This window comes from Lissotriton vulgaris, chromosome 3_1 (genome assembly GCF_964263255.1).
Source record: "Lissotriton vulgaris chromosome 3_1, aLisVul1.2, whole genome shotgun sequence".
NCBI lineage: Eukaryota > Metazoa > Chordata > Amphibia > Caudata > Salamandridae > Lissotriton > Lissotriton vulgaris.
In genome coordinates, this window is record NC_141689.1 from 1,579,729,112 (window position 1) to 1,579,754,333 (window position 25,222).

Sequence of the window (25,222 nt, forward strand, 5' to 3'; positions counted from 1 at the left end):
TGGAGAACACCCGGCCCAGTGGAAACCTGATGAAGAGGGACTCCGGAATATCTTGTGGCAGAAGAATACCCGCGAGAGGGGCGTCCTAGTGAGAAGGATGTCCTTCCACTACTCCCTCCTTTGCAAAGAGAAGCCACGCTGCCAACACTAAAGAAACCAGGACTGATTGGTAGAAAACAACATCCATCCAATCTACCATCTTGTCATCTGTTTGTCCCCACCACAAGAGCGAGGCTGCAAGACCTGAAGAGCACGCCCACCGAGAACCAGGACGTCGAGCCCAAAAAAACTAACATTTCAGCGTCAAGTTCCACCGGCGTCATCTAGCAAGCAGCTGAAGAGACTCCTTCTAAAGTTATGAGATTGCATATTTTGTGTTTTTCCTCCCACAGGTTCGGACTTTGTTTTGTCTCAACTTTTATTAAAGTTTGGGAGGAATGTAGTGTCCTGCTGGACACGGTCTAGTTGTTCTACTGATGTAATCTACACTTTGCACCAACCCACCACTGGTGTCACGAGTCAGGTGACCCAGTCAATAAACGGGGCGGAGCGCACGTGCTCTTGGCCATTTCACTAGCCAACTATCCCTGTGTCTATTGTATCCATTAATCACCATAATGCGGGCCTAGGGCCCAACATTACAAGTAGCTCAACTACTAAAAATACTTTAGTCAATAAGGTAGCCTTCCATGTTCATCATATAGCCCTGTCAAAATAATTCGTCTGATGGGTGGCACTTAAATTAACTCAATTCAGATAGGTGAGGTTGGCAATTTTGTTTATAGCAAGCACTAAGTAAGGATCCTTTTGCCTTTAGTTATTACAAATGTTATTTTAACAGGTTGAAAGCATATACTAAAAACTGCCGGTAGCCTGAGTCGTCAGCTCCGACCTATATCTAAAATAAGAGCGCTGTTCTATAAAGTAAGGATGCGAGGATTTAACTGTAATGGAAAAACTGCGCTTTTCAGTAGCCAATACAAAGACAATTAATTTGACTTCGCAACCTACAGCATTCCTTCCATGAATACGCCACGTCAGTCAGACCAAATCTGCTGGTATCCACGGTGGCCGGAGAGGGACAGATTTACTCGCTTTCCTTTGGGCGGAGCTTGCAGTGTGTACGGAAGCAGTGGTGGCGCTGGGAACTGCGGCTGAAGTTGGCTCTGGCGCGAGGCTCTGTCCGGCTGCATTCGGCGGAGAGAGCTCGCGCTTCAGCTGTTAGCTGTCAGTCCGAGGCGCGTGCCGAGCTCCCCATCCCGTCTCCAGGGCTTACCCGTGCCACCTGCCCACCGCATCCCTGCCTCCCGCTTGAAGGTTGGGGTGCGAAGCCAGCCATGGAGCTCCTGTCCGATGTTTCCCTGGAATTCTCACGCATCTCCATGTTCCCTTTCTTCGAGTTGGCCCATTACCTGGTCTCCGTGATGACACTGAGGGAGCAGGCAGGTGAGGAAAGCCCATATACCACCCCTAACCTTCAAGGAAAATCGGCTACAAATAGGGAGAGGTAAAGAGTAAGATTGGGCGAGCAAGACGATAAGTGGGCAATTGAGAGGGTAGTGGGAAGGGAAAGAAGTTTGGCTTATAGGAATAAAGACGGCAAATCCTAGAAGTTTTGGACCGAGAGTGTAGGAGACATTACTTTTCTTAGGGAGACAGGAGCAGCCTTGAAACGAGTTTGGTTTGGCTCAGCGAGGTTTCACATAATGTAAATTAGATAAAAAATGCCACTTAAAAACATGATAAAGGCTTAGAAAAACCTTTTCAACATTTCTAGGTGCTTACATTAAGTACATACGATTATATCACTGAAGTGAGGGACTTTTATTGACAGTAATATTTTTTTAAACTATAAACATTCAAGAATGCCTCCTGTTTTTATGATGTTGCCACAAGTTACTCAAAATGTGACAAGAATATGCTTTATTTAAATAGCTCATCTTATAAAATGTGAAGCAAGATTATTATATATTACCGTATATAAATGAGGTTTTTGTAGAGCATAGATCCTGTTTTAAATTCCTACAATGCGCTTTGAAACTGAATGGTTAAGGAAAATGGTACATAGTGGCGTAAAGCAAAGTCCACCTATCACACAATTTGGTCACACAGGGAACCTGGGATTTTAATTCAGTACTGTATATTGTGCTATTACGAGGTTGCATGGGTTCTCTCTTACATTTAACACCACAGTTAAGTTATTTATTTAGTGTAATTATATGGCGTTTAATGAGTACAGTCATCACACCTTACATCAAAGTGACGCTCTACACACATTCATATACAAACACATACATATTTATATACGTTTGTATATGTGTGTGTAGTTATACGATTTAAATGTATGATTTTCTGTTTTGAACGTTTTCACAGTCACTGTAGATCAAACATAGCACTTTATTACAGAAACCCCAGAGACTCTTTAAAAAGAAAAGCTATAACAGAGCTTTCCCAAGCATCGTCCTGAGAATTTGGAACTCCCTCCCCCTGGAATTAAAGCTGAACCCATCTACTACATCTTTCAAGAAAGAAGTTAAACTATTGCTCTTGAACAGATTTCTACCTTAGACCCTAGTAATTCCCTCTTTCAGCAGATTATGACCCATCAACCACATCTCATGATTACTACTAGCTTGTTTCATTCACTGTTTGAGTTCTCATTATCAACATTGGGGGGGATACCGCCCTTATTTGGGATACTGCCTGATCCTTGTACTGTTTCTAGATTATGGCATTATGATTACTGCTTGCTTTTATGTTGTTGTCATTTCTGACCCCTCTGTCCTAACATTGAGATGTCACCACCCTCTTCTGGGGTGGTGCCTTTGGCTGTACTGCTTTAGATTATGACATCGATTCTACTACTTGTTTATTATGGTATTGTCTGATCTATTGATCATTGAAGGGTCACTACACTCATCTCGGGTGTTGGTCTATCCTGTATTGTTCACATTTTTTGACACAACTCACTCTCTCAGTGGAGAAGTGTGGCTCAATGCTTAGAGCGGCAGACCTTGATGCAGAACGCTGGCCAGGGACCAGGGTTCGATTCCCGCCTCGGTGGGTATCGGGCTTAAATTCCTCTGACCGGATATTCTCGCCTCAGTGCCGATTCTAAGCATGGGTCCCACGCTGCAACTCTGGGCAATAGCTTGCTTAGTCTCCACAAAGGCCCCCGATACACAAGGGATGCCTGGTTTCACCATGGGATGCCCAGGAGTGGACACCCCACAAGGAAAAGCCAGGAGGGGTTCCCTTGTGGTAGGAGTACAAGCGCCGGGATGCCTCCGGGTCACTGTTCGCGCTATACAAATACACAACATTCACATAACCCTATCCTCTCTAAAAATTGTAAAGTGCTCCGATAGCTGCAAAGGTCATGTTCACGCTATATAAAATGCTTCAAATAAATAAATAGAAATGCATGTGTAAAATTATACTTTGCACGTGTCTCCTTGAAGAATTGTAACATAAGGAGCAAACTCTGTAGATGCTTTGTTTTTATTACTTATTTAATTGTAGTCTCTGACGTGTTGAGTCTCTCCTAAAATACTTCTAATTCTTAAGTTAGTGGAGCCAGCAGTAATATTTACATAACAGAACATCTGATGCCTGCCCTTACTCTGCTGGTTGGCCAAGCTTGACAGACTGAATGAGTTTAGTGGTGGTTCAGGAACTCTAATGACCACAAATAAATAATTAACAAAACAATGAGGGCTTCAAGAGACAGAAGCAATGCTGCACCTTGACTGCAAAACATTTTTTGTCTGCGACTGTTTAACTTCAGTTGTCACTTCAAAATCTGGAGGAAATATTGTACCCTGCACATTCCCTTCTACGCCCGCTTTAAAGTTTGGGGCGATTAATCTCCACGTCACCCAAGGTTCCTACACCCATGTTTGGGACGGGCAGAAGGGTTTCACGAGTCAGGTAAATGATATATAATATAACACAAAGGAGTAGATTTAATGAGTAGAGTGGGAAGGGGACTCATGGGAACAGAGGAGAGGGCATAAGGGAAGTGGGTAAATCAGGGGATACACATGGTACACGAGAGGGCTTGGGTAGGTTGCAAATAGGTAAATGAGAGAGCTAAAGGATAAAACCTAGGGTTTAAAAGGTTAGGTTAAATATGAAGAGGAAGGATTCAGAGGAAGGAGTAATTTGATAAAGAGATTTGTGACATGGAATGAGTTACTTAGTTATAGGGAGGGACTGAGGTTTTATGAAAGAGTAGGGTGTATCTAAGGCTGGCAGGTGGTATAAATTATGGTTCTGGGTTTAAATGAGATTGAAGGGCCAGGGAATTAATAATAGAGGTATGATAAATAAGGGGTCACTGGGGAAAGGGGTGCCTAATGAGGGACAATAAAGGGGAAAGGGTGTGCATTTGGTAGAGCTAGAAAGATATACGTACATCGGGAGTGCGACGGCAGCCCCGTGCAAGGCGGAAGTCAGGGATACATAGATGGTAGCTAGTAGCTTCCCTAGACTAAGGTAATGTAATTGTAGTAATAATCTCGGTAACTTTTACACAATTTTACACAGTACAAACTGCAGTGACGCTGAAAAGAAAGACCCATTAATTATAACAGTGAACAAGGGCTGTGATTAGAGAGCAAAGGCATTTCGCGGTAAGGCGTACGAATATAACGATAGCACATAGAACAACCAGTGCCGACGAGCAATAAAGAGCAATAAAGAACAATAAAGAGCATCAATAGTACAACGCTATATCGAGGCACAGGCCTACTTGCATTAAAGCTGCAGCAACTACCTCCGCAGAGAGGCAAACTTTAAGGAAAAACATTGACCTTAGGGCGGATCATACATCATGAGTAAATAGAACAACAATAGTACGACAATATATTGGGGCTCGAGGCCTACTCACAGTACAGTTGTGGGTACCTGCATCCGCAAGGAAGTGTTCAGCAAAGGAAACAATGGCACCCTACTAAGAACAAATAGGCACACTATGCCGGAGGGCGAACATTGAGGCGAAGGGCTTCAATTACAAAATTAGGGTATTGATGGTAGAATTAAATCTAGAATGACAGTGACAATTTGAGAGTGAGCCAGTTTGAGAATGAGATCACGTTTTCCTCTTTTTCAAGAGGCCGGACGCTAAGTCCATTTCTTGTTCGCGACGGTCTTCCAGAAGATCAGCAAGGACTTTGGGGTCTGTGAAGTATCTCGGGTGGCCATTGATTACAACCCTGAATTTCGCCGGACCAGCAAAGGAGAAAGAAATGCTTTTGGATCTTAGCTTGTCTCTGAGCTCCAGGAAACCTTTGCAGATTGCCACCGTGTCTCTTGAGTAGTCTTGTGTGAAGATGATTCTATGGCCTTCCCATGAGATGGAGTGGTTTCTTCTTGCGAATTGAAGGATCATCTCAACGTGCTGAAATCTGAGCGGTTTGCAGATCAATGGTTGGGGCCATTGGAACTCTTGGTAGCGAAGGTGGGGATCCTGTGCGCCCTATCCAATTCAAGGCCATGTGGGAAGTCCAATTTGGTGATCATGGGAATCCACGATTCAAGGAAGGCCACGCAGGAATCCGCATCTTTTTCGGAATTCTCCGGACCGCCAAAGATCTTGATGTTACCTCTTCTGTTCCTATCCTCCAACTCCGCGTTATGGCATTTCAGCTCTTCCTTGGACTTTTCTAGACATTGGATTTTGGAGACTGATTGCTTTGTGATGTCCTCCATGTCGCTTATTCGTTGTTCAGCCGGGCCCAGGCCCGTGTTCATTACATTTATATCAGCTCTGATCGCAGTGAGCTCAAGTTGCATAGAGTCAGTATTTGATTTGGTGGATTTAGAGAGTTCATGTAGGTCTGCCAGCTTCCTGAGAATCATTTCCATATTGGCTGCCATATCGGCTTTACTTTTGATGGGTGAGTCCAAAAGTGAGTCCGGTTTCGCCTTTTTAGAATTATTTCTGTCCTCTCTATTCGCCATTGCTGCCTGGTGTATGTTTGCGTTAGCTGGAACCAGCTAAACCTTAACTGCTGTAGGAGGACACTGCTGGTTGATAAGGCTGGGCACCCACGAGAAAAGAGTCGGCTGCAGGACTACTAATGCGTCTGGTGGATGTTCGCGTTTGCTGGGAACCAGCTAGACCTTAACTGCTGTAGGAGGACACTGCTGGCTGTCGAGGCAGGGCACCCACGCGAAAAGAGTCGGCTGCAGGACTACTAATGTGCCTGGAATCTCTTGAGTGGATGGGACCAGGCTCCAAGGGTTGCAGGACACTGCTACAGGCTTATGGGAGAGCAGGGAGCGCACTGAGGATCTTGTAGGCGCAGTGTCCGATCGTTGCTTATTAGATGGGGTGCGCTGCTCGCTTAGATCATGGGTGAGTTTCTCCTCTTAGGGTGGTATTACAGCCATGAGGCAGTGAGGCAGGTCAAGAATCACCACGTGTTGGGCAGCACCGGCTTATTGCCCCAGGCACAAGCATTCGCAGTCAGGAGTGGCGAGGCAGGGTGGGGCTGCACATACCTTCACTTGGGAGGAGGATAAGGCACTGGATGGCAATGGATGGGCTTATGATGGACCCAGAAGCTCACCGTGTGTCGGAGCGTACAATCTTCGTGGGGATCGCTGTCGTCGCCGCCGCCATTTTAGGGTCAGGCGCGTGGAGCCGGATGATGTCTGCCGGGCCGATCACCTACCAACCTCCGACGGCATTTGCACTCGTGGGGAGGATTCTCAGTGGATGTGGCGCCTTTACTGCCCATGGAGGACTTCTGATGATCTTAGGTGCACTGTCAGCGCTCGCGGGGATCAGGCGTTGCAGCCGCGACCGGGCGCCGCCATCTTAGGCAAAGCCCGGAACGAAGAGTTCACGGCCGCCCGAAGTCCAGCAAAGTCCCTAAAAAGCAGTCCCAGGCAGATTTCAGGGCATCGGTGGGTGCAGCAAGGGTCCCGGTACAGGTACCTTGATCCTGGAACGATTCGCGGCACTGGGAGAAGTGGTATCTGAGAGCTCGCTCTCCCTTTCTGCGGAGCACTCGGTTTAGGCGGCCATTCCTCCTGCCGTCCAAGCCACGCCCCGACAGGATGTGTTTAAATGAAAAATTGAACTGATGAATCAAAGAGGAAAAATGAGCAAAGAAAAGGGTACCAGAAAGGGGTAAATAACGATAAATGAGACAAAACAAAATAACTTAGAGTAATAAATAAGAAGTAAAGTGAGAGGGTAAATGAGATGGAAAGGAGAAATGTTATTTTTGTTTTGTCTGGTAAAACACAACATACACCATAAACAATTTCTTGGCAGTGTTCGAACAAGGAACAATGGCATATTAGAAGGGAATTGAAATGTCTTTATAATTTCCTGTAAAGGAACTAGTTCTGTATTGTACATTGTTTAAATGAAATGCAGTGCGGTGAATAATGGAAGGTGGTAGTTTAGTAGTAGAGTGAGCTGTGCAGTGAAGGGAGGGGGTAAATCGGTTTGAGAGGAAGTGGGACAGAGGGTTGAGATTACAAGAGTGTTAATGAGGTATTTTTTAGTGGCCACCATATCCTGGGTCTGTGTAAGTAGCTGTGTATGATTCGATCCTGAGATCTTATTCATAGTTACTCACCAGCCCCAAGGGACTTTTGATGTGCCTGAATCAAAGGCCTTTACGTTTCATTTCTGTTCACCGGAGTTCATGCTGTCCTTGTGCAGCCCTTTAGAGGCTATTGTGTTGTGAAGCGTCATCGATACATGAGCATTTGTGGTGTGTTTAACCTAACTTGTTCTGTATGACTTTGTTGTAAAGGTTTGTGAGAGGAAGGAGATATGCTGTTCAGGTGGCATTGCTTAGTTAACTGTTTGTCTTAGATTCTGTGTTATCAGCATGAATGTATTATGAGGTGGCACATATGTCCTGTTAGTGTGAGGTGAATTAGAATTAAACCTGGTTTTGATATCAAGTTTTCTGAGATCATCTGGATAGGCTTTTTAGGTGACAATATGATTTCAATGTTATATTTTATGCATGATGGTGTCAGGCAGTATGTCTAATATTGGTGTATGACTAATTCTAAGTACATGTAGACAGAACCTAAGATGTTGTGTTGCATGATCAACGATTTTGAGGGTCCTGAGTGAGTCCATTAATGTGCACATTGGCACAGTGTTGAGTGTATGGTAAATGTACTTTCTGATGCGCTCTTTTGAGGATTGCTAGTGTTGGGAGCATTGCGTTACCTGAATATAAGACCTATGTGTACGGTGTTGGGTGTATGTGGGATGTTTTTATCTAAGATGTTCTGTTGGAACGTCATTTTTTATTGTTATTGGCAGAAAAACATGCAGAGAGGACAAGCCATACTTCCTGAGTGCTCCTCTCAGCAGCTACATTTGAATTATCATCAAATAGGTCCTAATTATTTCGAACTTTATCATATGCCATTACATCAATGAAGGATATTGTGACCTGTACATCTTAAGCCTTCATTATCAACTGTGAATAGATGGCAAATCCAAATCAACAAATTGCTGCCAAATCCTGGTTCATAAAGTCAACTTAAAATGGATGAATGATTTTTATTGTCACTTAACATGCAGTGCAAAAAAGAACAAGGAGCCAGTTCTTTCATTCCCATGTCTAAAGTTTGAATTTTTTTAGGTCGAAACCTACTAGAGAGCAAGGCTGTTGCTAGATTACAGTGAGGTTAGAGCCGGCCCATTGTTTACAAATGACTGGCTCCATTGTCACTATAATTTCCTTGCTTCTTATTTGTTCACTATCCGTCATCTTGTGTTTCTCCCCCCTCTGGAGTATGGACCCATTACTTTTGTCCTTCCATTGCTCTGTTTTCAGGCGCTCTTTTTTTCTTTTTCTTTTATGCCCTCTATGAGAACGCATGTGTTTTCCATTTGTCTTCCTCTGTACTGATAAAGCCTTAGTCCCCGCCCGCAATGTTCCTGGTGCCCTTTCTTTGCCTGTGTGCCACTCCCTCTAAAAAAGCGTTTTGTAGATTTATGTTTTTGTGCATCATTAATGACTTGTGGTATGCATTTTTTTAAATTAAACCTTTATTTATAGTTTTTAATAGACTCAACAGGTGTACAGCATTAAACAGCACATACTGGTGGATTGTACAGCAGAGTATCGTACGGAAATCAGGACCTCCCAACTTAAGGAATGATAATGCAACAGAAATCAAATATCACTACAATATACTTAGATCGGTTCTTCCTTTGTTGCATATTCATCCACCAGGCTTCCCAGCGGCGAGTCACCGGCCGCACCTGGGTCCTCTTCCCGCCCACCTCCCTGCACTTCATAGAGCCTCGCGGCCCCCGCTTCGCGGGAGCCGCTTGCATTGAGAGACGCTTCTGGGACTCTTTTGCTGCCAGACCCTCCAGGGCTACAAACATTTGTTCACCTTTAATGGCCGTACAAGACCGGACCGGGCCACCCCTCTTTATTTTGCTTCCTTATGGGCCTGCATACTGTATGTATATCACTTGAATAACTTCCTTCAAAATTGTCGATCTCTGACTGGTTGTGTATTTATAAAAGATGGAAACTCGTGAAAGTAGGAGTAAAGCCACATTGGGGGGGAATAAGCAAACAGGTACCCTTGATAATTTTATAACTAGGGCCAAATCAGTCATAGATCAAGGTATAAGTTTAATGGAACGTAGAGTGTCCCAGGACCTTGTCATGGCTAAAAGATCATCTATGGGCCACTTTGCATCTGCCCGAACACCAGAGCATATTGGCAGACCCAACCTCATTGAGACACAAGCAGATGTAATCAGCATGTCGAATACACTTTTACAAGCACCCATACAACCGCCACATGTCATCACAGCCCCTTTGGGATCAGAAGTATTAGATGATACCTGAGATGATATCACAACCGGAACCATAGAGGTGGAGGCTCATGAAGAAACGAATTCTAGACAATTACCAGGAAGGCGGGAGGGAGCTATATCAAAGAGGAAACGACCAAATCTCTCTGCCCCTGGTGGTAAGAAAGCTAAGGTAGCCAAAGTTCAGGCCAATAGTGACTTACTAAGTAAGCATGGGGAGGAACAGGGGCCGGCGCTGCATGGAGTTCAGACTGGACAGGACGCTTTACAAACTGATGTTAATATAGAACTATCAATTGGGACCCAAGACTCTAGAGCTAGAGATGACACAGTAATCACTAACATAGGCATAACAGATGAGGGTATAGCCCTCTTGGTAAAAAATTTGGGAAATTTTTAAAAAAATCTTCGAACTCCCCTGGAAACTAGACTGTCACGCATAGAAAACCAGCTCTTTGAGATAGAAAATAGTATAATAACACTGTCAAGTCTCAGTATAGATAAAATGCCACGTAAAACAACTTTGGGTACTGCCCCATTCTCCGACCCAAAGACCAAGTTCGAATCTCATAAATTAACCTAGGGCTAACCCTGTGGTCCGTAATACAATTGATAAAGATCTTCCTAGACCAGGCACCACGGGCACAAAGCCCACCCAGCTTAGTACAAATGGGAACCAAACGGGGTGGATACTGAAGGGTGGTTATATCAACTTACCACCAGAAGTTAGTCCGTATGTAGCTGTTTTGACGGGGGTCCCAGAGCTAGGTAACCAAGCCGAGAAATCCTTTTGGGCACTTAAAAATAAACTATCTCATTGGCTTAATGTCAACCGGCCTCTATCCCCACACATAAAGAGTAAAATTCTAATGGTACGGAGAGTTCAGTGGATAGGCCACACTAGGAAATTATCCCCTGGGGACTGTGTGGTCGTTAATTTTGAAGATCCTCGAACAGCGCATTTCATCTGTTCATGGAGCCCCCAAGACGATATGGTTACCATTGAAACTACGCCACTTTCGTTCTTTTATCCATCCAATATGCTATCTGATGAAGGTGGAAACTGGGCTAGGGCCAAACATCATACCCGGGGTGGGTTCAATTACAGGGGCTCAAGTTACCCAAATAGATGGGGAGGGATACCGACGTTTAATAGATTCAGTTGCTCCGAATCAGTGGACTGACTGAAGCCGATTATGGGTAAGAAAGCTAGCAGTAAAGGACGGACATGTATGACAAGCCACACGTTCATAAAAGATCTTAGAAAAAGACCAATAGAGATGGATAAGTGTGTTGTAGCTAAAACCAATCCTGATGTCCATGTCCCACCTGGGGAAAAAAGGAACTTCTAGCATCGCTCTTAGTGAAAGGAAACGGGGGGTTGACAGTGCTCAGGGTGGTGTATTGTTGAAGGATTCATTGCACTACCGAGTATCCGTGAACCGCGACACTAGAATGAGAAAGCGTGCCATCACACTAGATGGAGAGAACTTTTTAGGCGTGCCATCCATAGGAACTATAAGTGCAAGTGATCTGCCCCTAATCCAAGAGCAAAGGTCTGCTACTTATAGCCATGATCCGAATTTGAAATTAATATCATGGAATATAGCTGGACTAAATAAAAATCTGATTGGTCAAACTACATTGATTCAAGCAAATTTTGTCTCCTCTTGGGCACTTAGTACGCCGTACAGAGTGGGCTACAAGTCCTTTGGAATTAGTGCAATCCCTTCAGTGAGAGGTAGACCCTCCGGTGGACTTATTACTTGGGTAAAAGTAACTATGAAGATCCAGGTAGAAGTTATGGATACAAATTCGATGGACATATTGGCACTAAAAATCACCACGTGTGAAGGGAAGGTGCTATACTTAATTAATGTCTATAACAGACCGGCCCCGCTATCGAAAGAACCAATGACTGTGGCCAAATTGGATTCCTTTCTGAATAGAATGGCTGACAAAGAAGCTGTAATAGCCGGAGAGCTGAATTGCAGCTGGTTTGGGTGATGTTTTCGATGAGGAAGACCGAGCAATTAACATTCCTTTGTTGGATAATATTGATCCTATGCACTGCTCAGTTCTGGCAACCCAACTAGTGAAGCTGTCTGCGGAATACGGCCTGAGGGCTTGCAACGGCCGTCTTCCGTCTGATATATCTAAAAATCCTACTTTTGTAAGAAACAACTCTAAAAGTAATTTAGACTTTGTAATTGTGTCTTTAGATATTTGGCAGCATATGATTGATCTAGAGGTTAAGGACAGACTAGAGAGTGATCATCGCCCACTGGATCTATTATTCGAACCATGTATAGTTAATGGGGTTGGTAGTGCTAACACAATAGATGCTCAAAGCAGTTCCTGTGATGAAATTCTGGTTAGTAATAATAGGCGAGACTTAAAATGGTCCCACCTATTAGAGCGCGGTGAAACTCTTGCAGAATGTATTTACTATTCGTCAAGATGTTTTCCTCATTTGCAAACTCACCAGTGGAGGCCGATAACCCGGATAACTTCATTAAATTACACAACAAGTTTTTTAGAATTAAAACATTTTTGGTTACTAAAATGACAAAAAAGACCCACGAAAAGTTAAATAATTTGTCCCATAGCAAGCCATGGTATGGCAAGACTTGCCGGCAGTCTAAAGAAAGCCTTCTGTTGGCAATGAAAACGAAATCCCCAGACGAGGTTAGACTGGCACAGAAAGAATACAAGCATACCCAGGCGGTTGCGAGAAAAGCCTGGGAGGAAGATAGTTGGGCTGATCTACTGGCCGCTGCGAAGGCAAAAGATAACGTAGGGTTCTGGAGATTAGTGTGCAAATGGGAATCACGTAGGAAGAGCAGTCAATGATGTTTACCTGGACGAACTTACGTGGGTTAACCATTCTACCACTTTATATAAAAAATATGAAACCCCAAATGCTACCAGCAAAGACGGGCCTTGGCTTATTCCCTCCATTGTAAAATTGGAATTTACTGTAGAGGAAACGGAAATGGCCATTAATGCCGTCAAAAACGGCAAAGCACCTGGCCCAGACAAAGTTCCCGGTGACCTCTACAAACATGAGTTAAACATTTTTGGCAACGTATATAAACTATTTGTGTAATGTAGTGGCGTCCGGGGTAGATTTTCCAGAAAGTTGGCGGGGAGCTGAGATTGTTTCAATATTTAACAAGCATTTACAATGCAATGGTTTCGCCTTTGTTAAAGTTTGAGCTTTTGGTATTGCTTTTGACAAATGGTCTTTTCTAACTTCTTTGAATTATGTGTAAAACGTTGATGTGTTTTACTTTACACAGAAATATGGATTGCATTTATAATGCAATTAGTTACAGATGCACAGTGAATTAGAATACACTTTATTTCCTAAAGCATGTTAGTGAAGCCAGGAGTGTGAGAGAAGACAGGAGAGAGAGGGCAAGAAGGAGAGAGATGGAGACTGAGTGCAAGAGAAGAAGTGATAGATATAGAAGTTAAGGAGAGCAGGAGGAAGAAGGAAGAGAGGTCAAAAGGAAGAGGGGGCAGGAAGGAAAAGAGGCAGAAAGGAGAGGGAGGGCAAGAAGGAGTGGGAGGGCAGGAGGGAAGGTAGGAGTGTGAGAGAGGGCAGAAAGGAGAGGGAAGGCAGGTAGGAGAAGGATGGCTAGAGGAGGAGAGGACAGGAAGGAGAGAGAACAAGAGAGAGATGGAGGACAAGAAGGTGAAAGAGCAGAAGAGAGAGGTGGAAAGGGAGGGCAGGAGGGAGTAAGAAGGCAGAAAAGAGAGGGATGGTAGAAGAGAGAGCAAGAAGGAGGGCAGAGGGAATAGAGTGAGAGAAGGCAGAAGGGATAGGGAGGACCCGAAAGAAGAAGAGAGCAGGAAGGAGGGCAGAAGCGAGAGAGTGAAAAGAAAAGCTAAGGAGTGCAGGATAGAGAGTGAGGAGAAAATGGGGAGGTAGATGGAGAGTGAAAGGCAGGAATGTGAGATGTAGAGGGAGGGCAAAAGGAAGAGAGATTGAAACAGAAAGGAGAGAGAACAAGAGAGGGATGGAGGACAAGAAGGTGAGAGAGAGCAGAAGAGAGAGCTGGAAACAGAGGGCAGGAGAGAGTAAGAAGGCAGAAGAGAGAGAAAGCAAGAAGGAGGGCAGATGGAATAGAGTGAGAGAAGGCAGAAGGGATAGGGAAGACAGGAAAGAAGAAGAAAGCAGGAAGGAGGGCAGGAGAGAGAGAGTGTGCAAAAAGGAAAGATAAAGAGAGAAGGATAGAGAGTGAGGAGAAAATGGGGAGGTAGATGGAGAGTGAAGCCAAGAGTGTGAGAGAAGACAGGAGAGAGATGGCAAGGAGCACATGTGATAGACACATTTGGAAAGGAGCAGGTGAAAAACATCAATCGAAGTGAGTGTTAACACGTTCTTTGCATCCTCAGGGAAGAGCTGTCTGAAGCAGCAGTGTCACGGCATTCATCATCATTACATCAGCAATAGGAAAGTTCATACTGATTGCTATCAGCATTCAAAGTGGCACAATCACCGGGCCAGCAAACACTGCATGCTTCGTTTTCAGGGGGAACCGTGGGCATTTTGGGCGGGTGCGCAACTTTGATCCACGCGACAGGAAGCAGCCTTTGGGGAGCAAGTAATCCTCAAGCAGGGTAGCTGTGCGAAAGTGAAAAACACAAGGGGGAGGCCCGAAGAACAAACAGGAAATTACTGTCTCTCTCTCAGCCATAAAGAACCCTTTATGAATGTTATCAAAACGTGTTTGCCAAAGTCTGGAGGGAAACCACACATATACAAGAAATCAAAATCATGTATGCAGTTATAATGGTGGATGAAGCCTGCGCCGACTAGGCCATTTCCAAGTGACATTGTTCGACATGCAGAAAAAACACAAAAGGGCATTAAATGAAAGACAAATATGCTTGCTACACACATGGGCCTGGTACGGTTTAAGTAAAGATGAAAATTTTGTCTATCAAAAGGTTTGGATGAGGTCTTAAAAACAAAATAAATGTGGAAGTGCTGGAAATTGAAACAGCATGCTGGCAAACACAAGTGTGGGAATTGCTAGAGTTCTAAACATGTAATCCAAAAGTAACCTGAATGGATATTCAGAGCGTAATGCAAGAGTGAAATGTATAAACAGAAAATGGTACCTCACAATGACCAGCTACCCATGCACAATCCAGGTTTCATATATCAGCACGGCAAACAAGTATTTGAGGAAAGAGTAGAGCCACAGACTGAAATGAAGGAGAGGAGTGAGCCAGAAAAATCAGACAGAACATGTGGGTTAGACTTGCGTCGTGAATAACATGAAAGGGGGTGTTACCCTTCATACCTGTCGATTAAGTGAAGGGATCCTGAAAATTCTGTGAAAGGATAAGACAGTGCGGCACAAAATACGAAAATGCCCGTATTTATCGAGGTTCAATACTCACCGCAGGGCCGGTGGGTAATCTAAACCGATCATGGACCGTATGTAGAACAAATAGTAGGATTGAAGACTTGTGGTCATAGGACGGATAAGTCCAAAGCTATGGAGACCTAAGACAAGACGTGGGTAAAACGGAGGGAAATCAATAACTCTCCTCATGGCTGAGGTTAATCCTCGGGCGGCCATCCCACGGAACCCAACACTTACCTGGGCTCTCGTGGCTGTGTGTCTGTAGTCTAGTCTGGTGTCTCGTGTCCCGGGTAATGGACACTGAAAATGCCAGGCGGAAGTGATAAAAAACAACCCTCAGAAACCACTAGAGCGGCAACTGTTCTAAAAAGTGGGGTGTCAGTATAGGAAGTGGAGTCTCGTAGTAACGAGAGCCGGAGTCTGGAAGCAGGCAAAAGGGACGCTCTGAATGAGCGTAAACATAAACAAGCATTTACAAGGGGCCGGAGACACAGACCGCGGGAGGGGGGGCGCGAACGGGCAACGTATCCAAACGCAACTAATAATTAGAACCTTACCCTTAAGAGTCACCATCACTAGCACCGGGACGAGCAACAATCTCAGGCAACTCAGCAGCTTCCCTCAAACTTTGCCTGCTGGTTAATTGCTCAACACACTGGAAGCTAATAGCTTGGTACCCCGAGTGACCCCTGCTAGCCCTCCTTGCGAGATGTGGTCCTCATGGACTCCTTCTCTTGCACCATTCAGTGGCAGTGCCCTTAGAAGGCCTTAGTCGTGCTGCAGTCGCCTAATGATTCTGGCCCTGCGTTAGCAGCTCACTTCGGCTTTGGAACAAAACAATTCACCAAGATCCTCCTCAGACATCGCATCCAGTATGTGATCAACACGCATTCTTCCAGTTACTGCAAGCAAGACTATGGCCTCAAAATGAAATCGGGATTCACAGCCATTACTCAGGAAAAGGTCAGGCACAACCCAAATCTACTGATGCCCAACAGCTAAACTACAACCCTGACATTAATGTACGCGTGCAATTCCGTTGATTCCATGCCTAAGGAGCTAGCATTGGCTTTTGCAGCAGTCAACAGTAATTCTAATGCAACTTGAACCAGTGAAGTATTCACACAGTGCACTAAAGCGAAACCACTAATTTTCCGACACATGCCCTAATAGGCACCACAGGACAAGCCGAGGTTTGCACAGAGTATCCCAACTCCAAGGGAAAGCACCCACCAATCAATCCACTGCGCAGCTCACTCACCCAGGCACCTGACCCGCCAGCCATATCCTGGGACACTACCTGTTCTGCGCTATCCAGTGCCTGGAAAACCAGTTAAATAAAAGTCTGCATGAGAGAAAACATACAAATGACACACGACTGGCCATTGGCAAGTGGGCACATGTTCGGAAGAAAATTGCTCCCAGTCCATCCGAATGACGTGCCAAACCATGGAAAAGTGCCACCCGGGGATACAGAAAGCCCTCGAGGATAGGGGCTTACCCCTCACAGTGCATCAAAACAACACTGTAAATTATACGGAATTGTTATAAAAGGGAGTGCACACCACTACGTGTCAAGCCTTCCTGGTGGTCTACTAATGCCCCTGTAAACGCCACTTGCGATATCTATCGAAGGATTACTAGCACTGTCTTGGCGCCATACTGTAATCACTAGTGTTACTTCCTGCGTGAAACAAAACACAACTTTGAGCCAAAACCTCACCAGTCCAAGAGTCATTAGAGAGCAGGCATAATCCCTTTATTCCCGAACAAAACCAACGAGGACTTGTGAACTTGTAAAGCACGGGACTGCTTAGTCTGTGATAATGCTTAGAGAGCAGGCATAATCCCTTTATTCCCGAACAAAACCAATAAATTGCAAATGCAACCAGCTGTGACACGTGCATACATAACTTAGCTTAAGCGCAGGCTAAAATGCCCCCCTCCCCCCCGTTATTTCACGAATAACATAGGATCCGTGCAAACGAGGACTTGTGAACCTGTAAAGCACGGGACTGCTTAGTCTGTGATAATGCTTCATAAACGGTAGCATACATATCCCGGCCTAAATACGAAAATGGCAGGATGTGGAGGGATCTGAGCATTCAATAGAAACATTTCAAAATATGCTCCTAAAATAACCCAAACTGCTATAACATCGAGACAGACTTAGAAGTACTAACATGACTGTATAATGTGACTGACTCACCAAGCTGAAAACTTGTGTGTGCCGCACCATTGTATCCCCCAGAGCCAGTGAGAACAAAAGGGTAAAATCCTTACTTTGACCAGGCACAACCAAGTGAATAAACTGGTATGAATATCATTTGTCAGGTGTAACCTGTAAAACTTGTTGCTACCCTCAAGCGACTAAAATGATTGTAAAACAACCCAAGTCGTACCTCTACATGACGCAGCCACGGAAAATTGGAAATCGTTGCGCCTTAAGATACAAGCGTGCTCGCCTACCAGACGACCGCCTTAGTTCTTGGCACGCACATGCTTCATTTGAAACTGTACATTGCAATGTCGAAAGTGCATAGACACGAATGAACTCCGACATAAATGAAAAACAGCTGTAAGCTACGTCGTAAAGTCACACCCTATGACCCCGTACTCAGGTAAATAGAGGTTCTCGGGCCCCAGGAAACAGGACTGAGTATCAGCACCAAGCACAACAAAGCCCTAGTGATCCACACTATGCGCCAGCTCACCACACGCAAACTCGGCCCGCAGAAACACTCCGCGTGGAGACGATACCGATGTGAAAGGGATGTAGTACGTCTAACGATAAAATAATCAAAACGAAAGAGACACCTTACTTCGGTCATAACTTAACGCTTCCATAAAGGAATCTTTGCGAATATATTTGCAGCTATGCAATGAAGTATGGCAACAAGGAACATATTTGGGTACTCTAACCAATAGTGCGAGCCACCCGGGAAACGAACCAGGGAATAGCTGATCTGAAGCCTGACATGTTGACCCTTGCCCACATCACCCGCTGCAGGCCGAGGGAAGACCTAGGCCGGCCCGCGCAACGGGATACACGCCCTAAAAGGTGAAACAGCCCTGCGCTGCAGAAGGCTGCCCCCCCCCCCCCCTCCGGCCCTCCCTAAGAATGCCAGACACATAGGAGGAAGGGCCCCCCTCCCCTGCAGGAGTAACAGACCACGAGGGGGGTAGGCAAACAGGCGCCCAGCTACGACCCACAGGAAGGGGGGCACGAAGGGGTGCTACTCCCCGAACAACTAGCTGAGTAGCCCTCCAACCGACGACGAAGCGTGGAGACACAGACTGTCCGGGCATGCCCTAAAACCTCTGGACGTGCACCCGCCGGCATGCCCCTAACCTACGAGGTGGTGAGAGCAAACAGACGGCGCCACCCTGTGTCGAAAACACCCCCAGCACCCCGACAAAATTAAACAGCCTCTTTGCCCACTCGCGCGCCACGGGCATACAAAGAATCCATAACAGCAGACCCACACCAGTGACCCCAAATGCCCGCGTACATATCAAAGCGCAGTAAATCAAGAAACGGGATGTAAGGAAACCTGTACGACCAGGCGGAACTGTGCAGGCAATGCCCAAACATAAGGAGGGACATCGCACTCTGTACAGGGTGAAGGCTGCCATGGTATTCTCTGAGCGAAATAAAAGGGTGATCGGGTCCCCATCACGAGCACCGCACCCTGTAGGGGCCTCCAAAGAAACCAGCGACCCCCCTCGCTCGCGTCTCCCCTAAACAGGCACCGGCAAAATTAAGACGGAGGGCGCGCACAGCAGTCCCCCGTCTTATCCCATAGCCGTATCCACCGCGCCCCTTGGCGACCCAGTGGCCACGCGGGAGCTGCCGCAGAACCACCCCACCCCCCGAAAGTGGCCCGCAACTGTGCAGGCCGCCCAGCCCTGCTACACCCCCAAGGGGGAGCGGGTGGGGGCATTCACAAAGAGCACTCACCGCGCGATCTGAGCAGCAGCTCCCAGTCACATCTGAAAAGCATCAGGGTGAAGCAAAGAGCGGAGAGTCTCCAGGCCTCTGGACGAGCGAAGCCGCTCGCAACATGAAAACACTAAGGTCCGCTCCTGATGCTTCCTCAGCACACCCGTCTCGACGCAAGAGAAAGAACAATGACTCGTCTAAACCCGTGCTAAAGCGCGGTGGAAACCTCTGCACACCAAGTCCTGAAAATACTGTCTGCACCTTCACACGACACGGAAACATAACGTGCTCGTTCAATTCATGGCCTCTCTATGCAAACTAGCACCGGTGCACGATCCAATGCAACGCGAGCCCACACAACGACCCCCAATACCGAGACCTTAGTGTTTTCCTGCGGGGACGTGTCGGTCGGCCGGCAGAGAGTCGGTATCATCTGCCAGACTGCCTGCTGTTTTAGTGGTACTGGCAGCCGCATTCTAAGGAGCATATTTACCGCGGACTCAGCGCGCACCCTCCGGTTGCATTCTGGCACTTTCGGGAGGCGGGGATCTGCTGTGGGAGGGGAGGGGGAGAGCGGAGGCCGTGTTACAACGGCATCGGGACCGGCTGCGGCTCGGGAGGCGGGGATCTGCTGTGGGAGGGGAGAGGGAGGCGGGATCTGCTGTGGGAGGGGAGAGGGAGGCGGGAATCTGCTGTGGGAGGGGAGAGGGAGGCGGGGAGAGCGGGGATCAGCTGCGGCTCGGGAGGCGGGGATCTGCTGTGGGAGGGGAGGGAATGCTGCAAAGACAATGGGACATAAGAGTTGTTTTGCTTCTGTGGGAGGGGAAGGGGACACGGACGGCCGGCGGGAAACGTGCACAGGACCGCGAGGAGGGGGGAGGGGGGACGGCGGGAGGAGGGACACAAGGCAGGACAGCAGCAAACACGGCCGGACCAGACACGGGGGCGTTCCCGGCGTCGCGTGACGTCGGCAAAAGCCAAAGAATCTCGGGAACGCCCCCGTGTCTGGTCCGGGATTGACGGACGCCTCTCTGTTCCAATGGCTAGCCTCCATTTATGGAGCTAGCCAATGAAGCAGAGAGGCGGGGTAAAGTCACCCATACTAGAAACTACAGATTTCGCTGGAGGAGGAGCCTGACGGCTCCGCCCCCCAGCGAAACCTAAAAAGGGCGATCGGTCTGATCCATCAAACTATCGCCCAATTAGCCTGATGGATATTCTTCCAAAAATGTATTCTAGGCACATTTTAGCTCGGGTTAACTTGTGGATGGAAGACAATTCGGTTCTCACTAAATTCCAAGCAGGATTTAGGAACAAAGTGAGCACCGTTGATCAAGTCTTTAGACTCTGTTGCCTTTACTGGAAATATGTCCATATGAAAAAGGGACATCTCTACGTCGCATTCGTAGACCTTAGAGCGGCGTTCGACCTTGTGTCACGTGATCTTCTATGGAAGTCCCGTTATACGTCGGGGTTACCTGGCTGTTTGTTGCACCAGATCATTGGGTTGCACGCAAAATTTTTTGCTAAAGTGAGATGCGGCCCAAGTGGGGATTTATCCCAGAATATACCAATTGAGCGTGGGGTTTGCCAGGGCTGCGTGCTGGCCCCCACTCTATTCTCACTATTTGGGAATGATATTCCCACCCACTTGGCTGGTTGTATTAACAATTTGCCTAAATTGAATGGGGAGAGGGTACCCGCGTTACTATTCGCGGATGATACTATACTAATTTCTCAAACCTATAGAGGTTTACAGGCACTCCTCCATTCGTTCCACGACTATTGTAATAAAAAGGGACTGGAAATAAATACAAAGAAAACCAAATGTATGGCCCTAAATCCCTATAAAAAACAAAAAGGATGTCTAACATTAAATGGCCAGAAATTAGAATCGGTCCAAAACTTCTCTTATTTGGGGGTCTCCCTTGACTCCAAATTTACGTGGAAGCCTCAAATAGAGAAGAGCAAGTTAATATTTATACAGAATACCATACCCATTCTAAAAAAAAAAATATGGTGCAAGTACAAGTAAAGCTGTTTCACCAGCGTTAGAGATATTTAAGTCTAAGGTCCAGTCCGCAGCACTGTATGGCGCGGAAATTTGGGGGCCCCTGTCCAAGAATGCTTTCTCAACTAGTGAGAATACATTTCTGAGAAGTCTCGTAAGGGCTCCAAAAGGCACCCCTTTAGTACCATTATTGCTGGACTTAAATGTCAAAAGGACAGACCACTATACCATCTTGCAGCCCTTAATGTTCTGAGTGAGACTCTGGCTAACGCCAGAACTGTTAGATTACAGGAATGGGCTAAAAGAGATAATGTGTCTTGATGCATCAAAATCTAATATATGGTTAAAACATGTTCGGTTATGGTTCTTTAAAATTGGCTTGCCCCAGTTCTGAGACAATCCGGAATCTTTACCGCACAATTCTAAAAATCTGGTGAAGATCGCTTTTTGGGGCTATATTGAAAGCTCAGTGACCGATGAAAATAGAGGTGGAACACTAACAAATAACTTCTTGACTTTCAAGGATGAGCCCAGTTTTGAGAACTTTCTCGATGAAGTCGAGCCTCCTCTAGCCAAAACATTATTCATGAAATTGAGGTATGGCAACCTAGTGACAATTCAACCTTGGCATGTTGGTCCAGGAGGGGCAAAGATGACCAAACGACCAGCGAAATCTGTACTATGTGTCAGGGAAACTTTAAGGAGGACGACCAGCATATCATTTTCTTCTGTCCGGCTTATGTGACGGCTAGAAGAAAGAGGATTAAGCCCTTATATAATCTTTTGGGTATAAGATCATGTAAGGAGGCACTGAGAATCATTAAATCCGACACGACCAGAACAATAGTATTTAGCGTCAGCAGATTTTTGCTCTCTATCTACTTTGTACGCAGGAAGAAAGGCTTAAAATTATAAGAAAATCTTCAAATGATCCATTCCACATTGTAATTCCACTAGTTCCCCGTCAATATGTTTACTTATTATTAGTATTGCATTCTCTATCCATAACGTCTATACATTATGAGAATTGCTTTTTCTTTTTTATACTTGTTTGCTCTGTACCACAAGAGGTTTATGATATGTAATTTTGATAAATGTATTGTTGCTTTGCAAATCTTTTTTTGGCCAAGTTGTGTCGAAATAAAGATGGGAATGAAATATTCTTCCACACCTGACTTGTTCTGATCGCTCTCATTCAATTCAGTATGCAGGAAGAAAGGCTTAAAATTATAAGAAAAATCTCCAAATGATCCATTCCACATTGTAATTCGACTTGTTCGCAACTTGTTTTAAGTGCTTTTATTTTGCATGATTTATGGAAGACCCACAGACAGTTCTATTTTATTGTATATGTATGACTAATATCCTCTAGTTCCCCGTCATAATGTTGACTTATTATTAGTATTGCATTCTCTATCCATAACGTCTATACATTATGAGAATTGCTTTATCTTTTTTATACTTGTTTGCTCTGTACCACAAGAGGTTTATGTTATGTAATTTTGATAAATGTATTGTTGCTTTGCAAATCTTTTTTGGCCAAGTTGTGCCGAAATAAAGATGGAAATAATTTCCGGACATGTCACAACAGGCAATGTAGTGGCGACAACTCCATACGAAGGCCCTTGCTACTCTGCACCTTCTCCACTACCTCAGCCCAGAAATGTCTGACCCTGAACACCACCATGCTAAGTGCAGGAAGTCCGCCCCCTCCTCTTCGTACCGAGGGAAAGTATCCGGCGGCACGGCAACTTCACAGGGGTCATGTGGGTGCAGTGTAAATAGTTATGTATGAGTTTAAAGTGAGCGTTACATGATACCGTATGTGTGAGTGTGCCTATTGCTTTCCACACCCTTTCACCTAGCGGCTCTACCATGTCCGCTTTCCTAGTGGCCTGCGCCCTGGGAGGGGGGGCCCATTGAATAAACCCTCATTGCATTATAAAGGAGACTAGTCGGTGCCCAGCACCACATGTGAGCATTACATCCAGCATGTGTGTTGTCAGATATGTTGGCCATGCTGCTTTAAACAGGTCAGATATGCCAGCATAATGTAAATAATGGCCTTGCCCGAGCCCAAAGTCACCATGGGCTTGTTTGTTGGAGATAAATATCTCACCTGGGTATAAGTCAGCCAATATGTTACATCCTCGCTCCTGCCATGCCTGGCAGGACATATTGTTGATCATTTTACTCACTGGAGCAGGAATGCACACTGATAGTTCGAGATGCAACGGAGCGTGCTTTAATATCCGTTCCACAAAACATTGCCAGATGCTCGCAGTCTGTTTAACTATATAAGACATGTCCTCCGGCATGCCCGCCCCTTCCATCCGAGCCGTTGGGAGCCTATCAAGCAAAACTCTTCCTTTTAATAGCTTCCTCTCCCAGTTATTTCCTTCATCTAGCCACCGGAACTCGTGCTGCAAGTGTGTTGCATAGTAGTAAAGGTCCAATCTAGGGACCTCCAATCCCCCCTCTTTGTTCAGCTGATTTAGTGTCCAGTGCCACTCTACTACGACGGCCGGCCAAATACAGGTCTACTAGTATAGGGTTCAACTGCTTCAATACCCGCATGGGATAGGGCACAACAAGTTTTGGAGCATATATAATTAACGAGGCAGCACTATCATCTTAGTCACCACCAGTCTACCCATCAAAGAGAATGGCAGTGTGTTCTAAAAGGGCCCTGATCACCTCAACGCATCCACCGGTTTTTGCACTTTGAGGTGCAATAATTGTGTGTCCTCAAGCGCCACCTGTACACCTAGGTATCTACAACGTCCTGTCGCCCAACGCAGCCCCAGACAGGTAAGTCGCTTCAAAGGCAGAACAACCAGATGGGCCAGTGGGAAGATAAAAGATTTACATTTGTTAAGGCGAAGTCACGAGTAAATACTGACATCCTCCATGATCTACAGCAGTTTGCCATTGCCTCACAGGGCGAGGCGACATAGAAAAGGGCATCATCCGTAGACAATGATATCACGTGTAGTGACCCACCCGTTAGGTTGCCTACCGCTCAAGATCCCTCCATGCCCACATCGTCAGTGGCTTAATAGCTAGCACAAATAGCGGCGAGAGCGGCAGCCCTGGCGCATGAACCTCTCCAGCAGCCATCCCCCGGGAACAACTCTGACCCACACAGATCCGGGCTCAGTATATAGGAATTTAACCCGGCGGAGGAACCGAGGATCGAATCCAGTCGCCTCAGTACTTCCAGCAGGTACCCCAATCGACAGTATCAAAGGCTTCTTCGAGATCTATAGATACCAGGGCCAGTTCCTCGTCCCTGTGGTGTATCTTGTGCATGAAATGTGTTAACCGCTTTATATTCATACTGGTATTGCGACCGGATATAAACCCACATTGATCAAGTGAGGCATATATGGAGTCAGCCGTTGCGCCAATATTCTTTACATAACAATTTTATGTTCGTGTTAATCATGGTGAGTGGTCGATAGGCAGCCGGGTCCCAGCTATCTCCTACTGGCTTCAAGAGCATGTCTATCTTTCCTTCCCGCATGGTTTGGGGGCAGGAGCACCCACTTGTATGCCTCCTCATACACCTGTAGTTGGCCCTGTGCCAGCCTCTCTAAAAATGTCTGGTAAAATTCCATCAGGAATCTGTCTGTGCACAGCGCCTTCGTCCTGGGCATTGACCTCAATGCGTCTCAAACCTCTTCAACAGTTAGCTGAGCTTTGAGTTCCTTCAACCCAGAAGGTAATAGGCACTGTAGCAACAACCCCCACAAAGAAAAACATAGCGATCCTGGCGCACTGCCGGGTCCACTGTATATACTGTCTGCAAGTGCTGCTGAAACACTTCTAAGAATTACCCCCTGGTATACACTAGGCCCCGCCTGTGTCAAGCAGGTCTTCAAAGGTGTTGCCTGCCCTTTCCACAAAATCCAGGCCAATAGCCCCCCAGATTTTCCCACTCAGCATAGAGCCGCTTTCAGTACCGGCAAAGTGTGTACTTGTCCAGTCTGTCCCATTAGGCTCTAATTCGCACATGCAGCATTCTCTCTCGGTCACTAGTGTCCGGGCGGGAAGGA

The 25,222-nt window shown here is 46.0% G+C and overlaps 1 protein-coding gene across 1 annotated transcript in view; it reads left to right on the top strand.

Moving 5' to 3' along the window:
- The first annotated feature begins 1,120 nt into the window (after nucleotides 1-1,120).
- TMEM38B (transmembrane protein 38B) overlaps nucleotides 1,121-25,222 on the top strand; it is a 446,812-nt gene continuing 422,710 nt past the window's right edge. Inside the window, exon 1 of the mRNA XM_086962072.1 lies at nucleotides 1,121-1,446. Within this exon, the coding sequence (XP_086818198.1) occupies nucleotides 1,338-1,446 (109 nt within the window). The 5' untranslated portion in view covers nucleotides 1,121-1,337. The remainder of the gene's footprint in view (nucleotides 1,447-25,222) is intronic.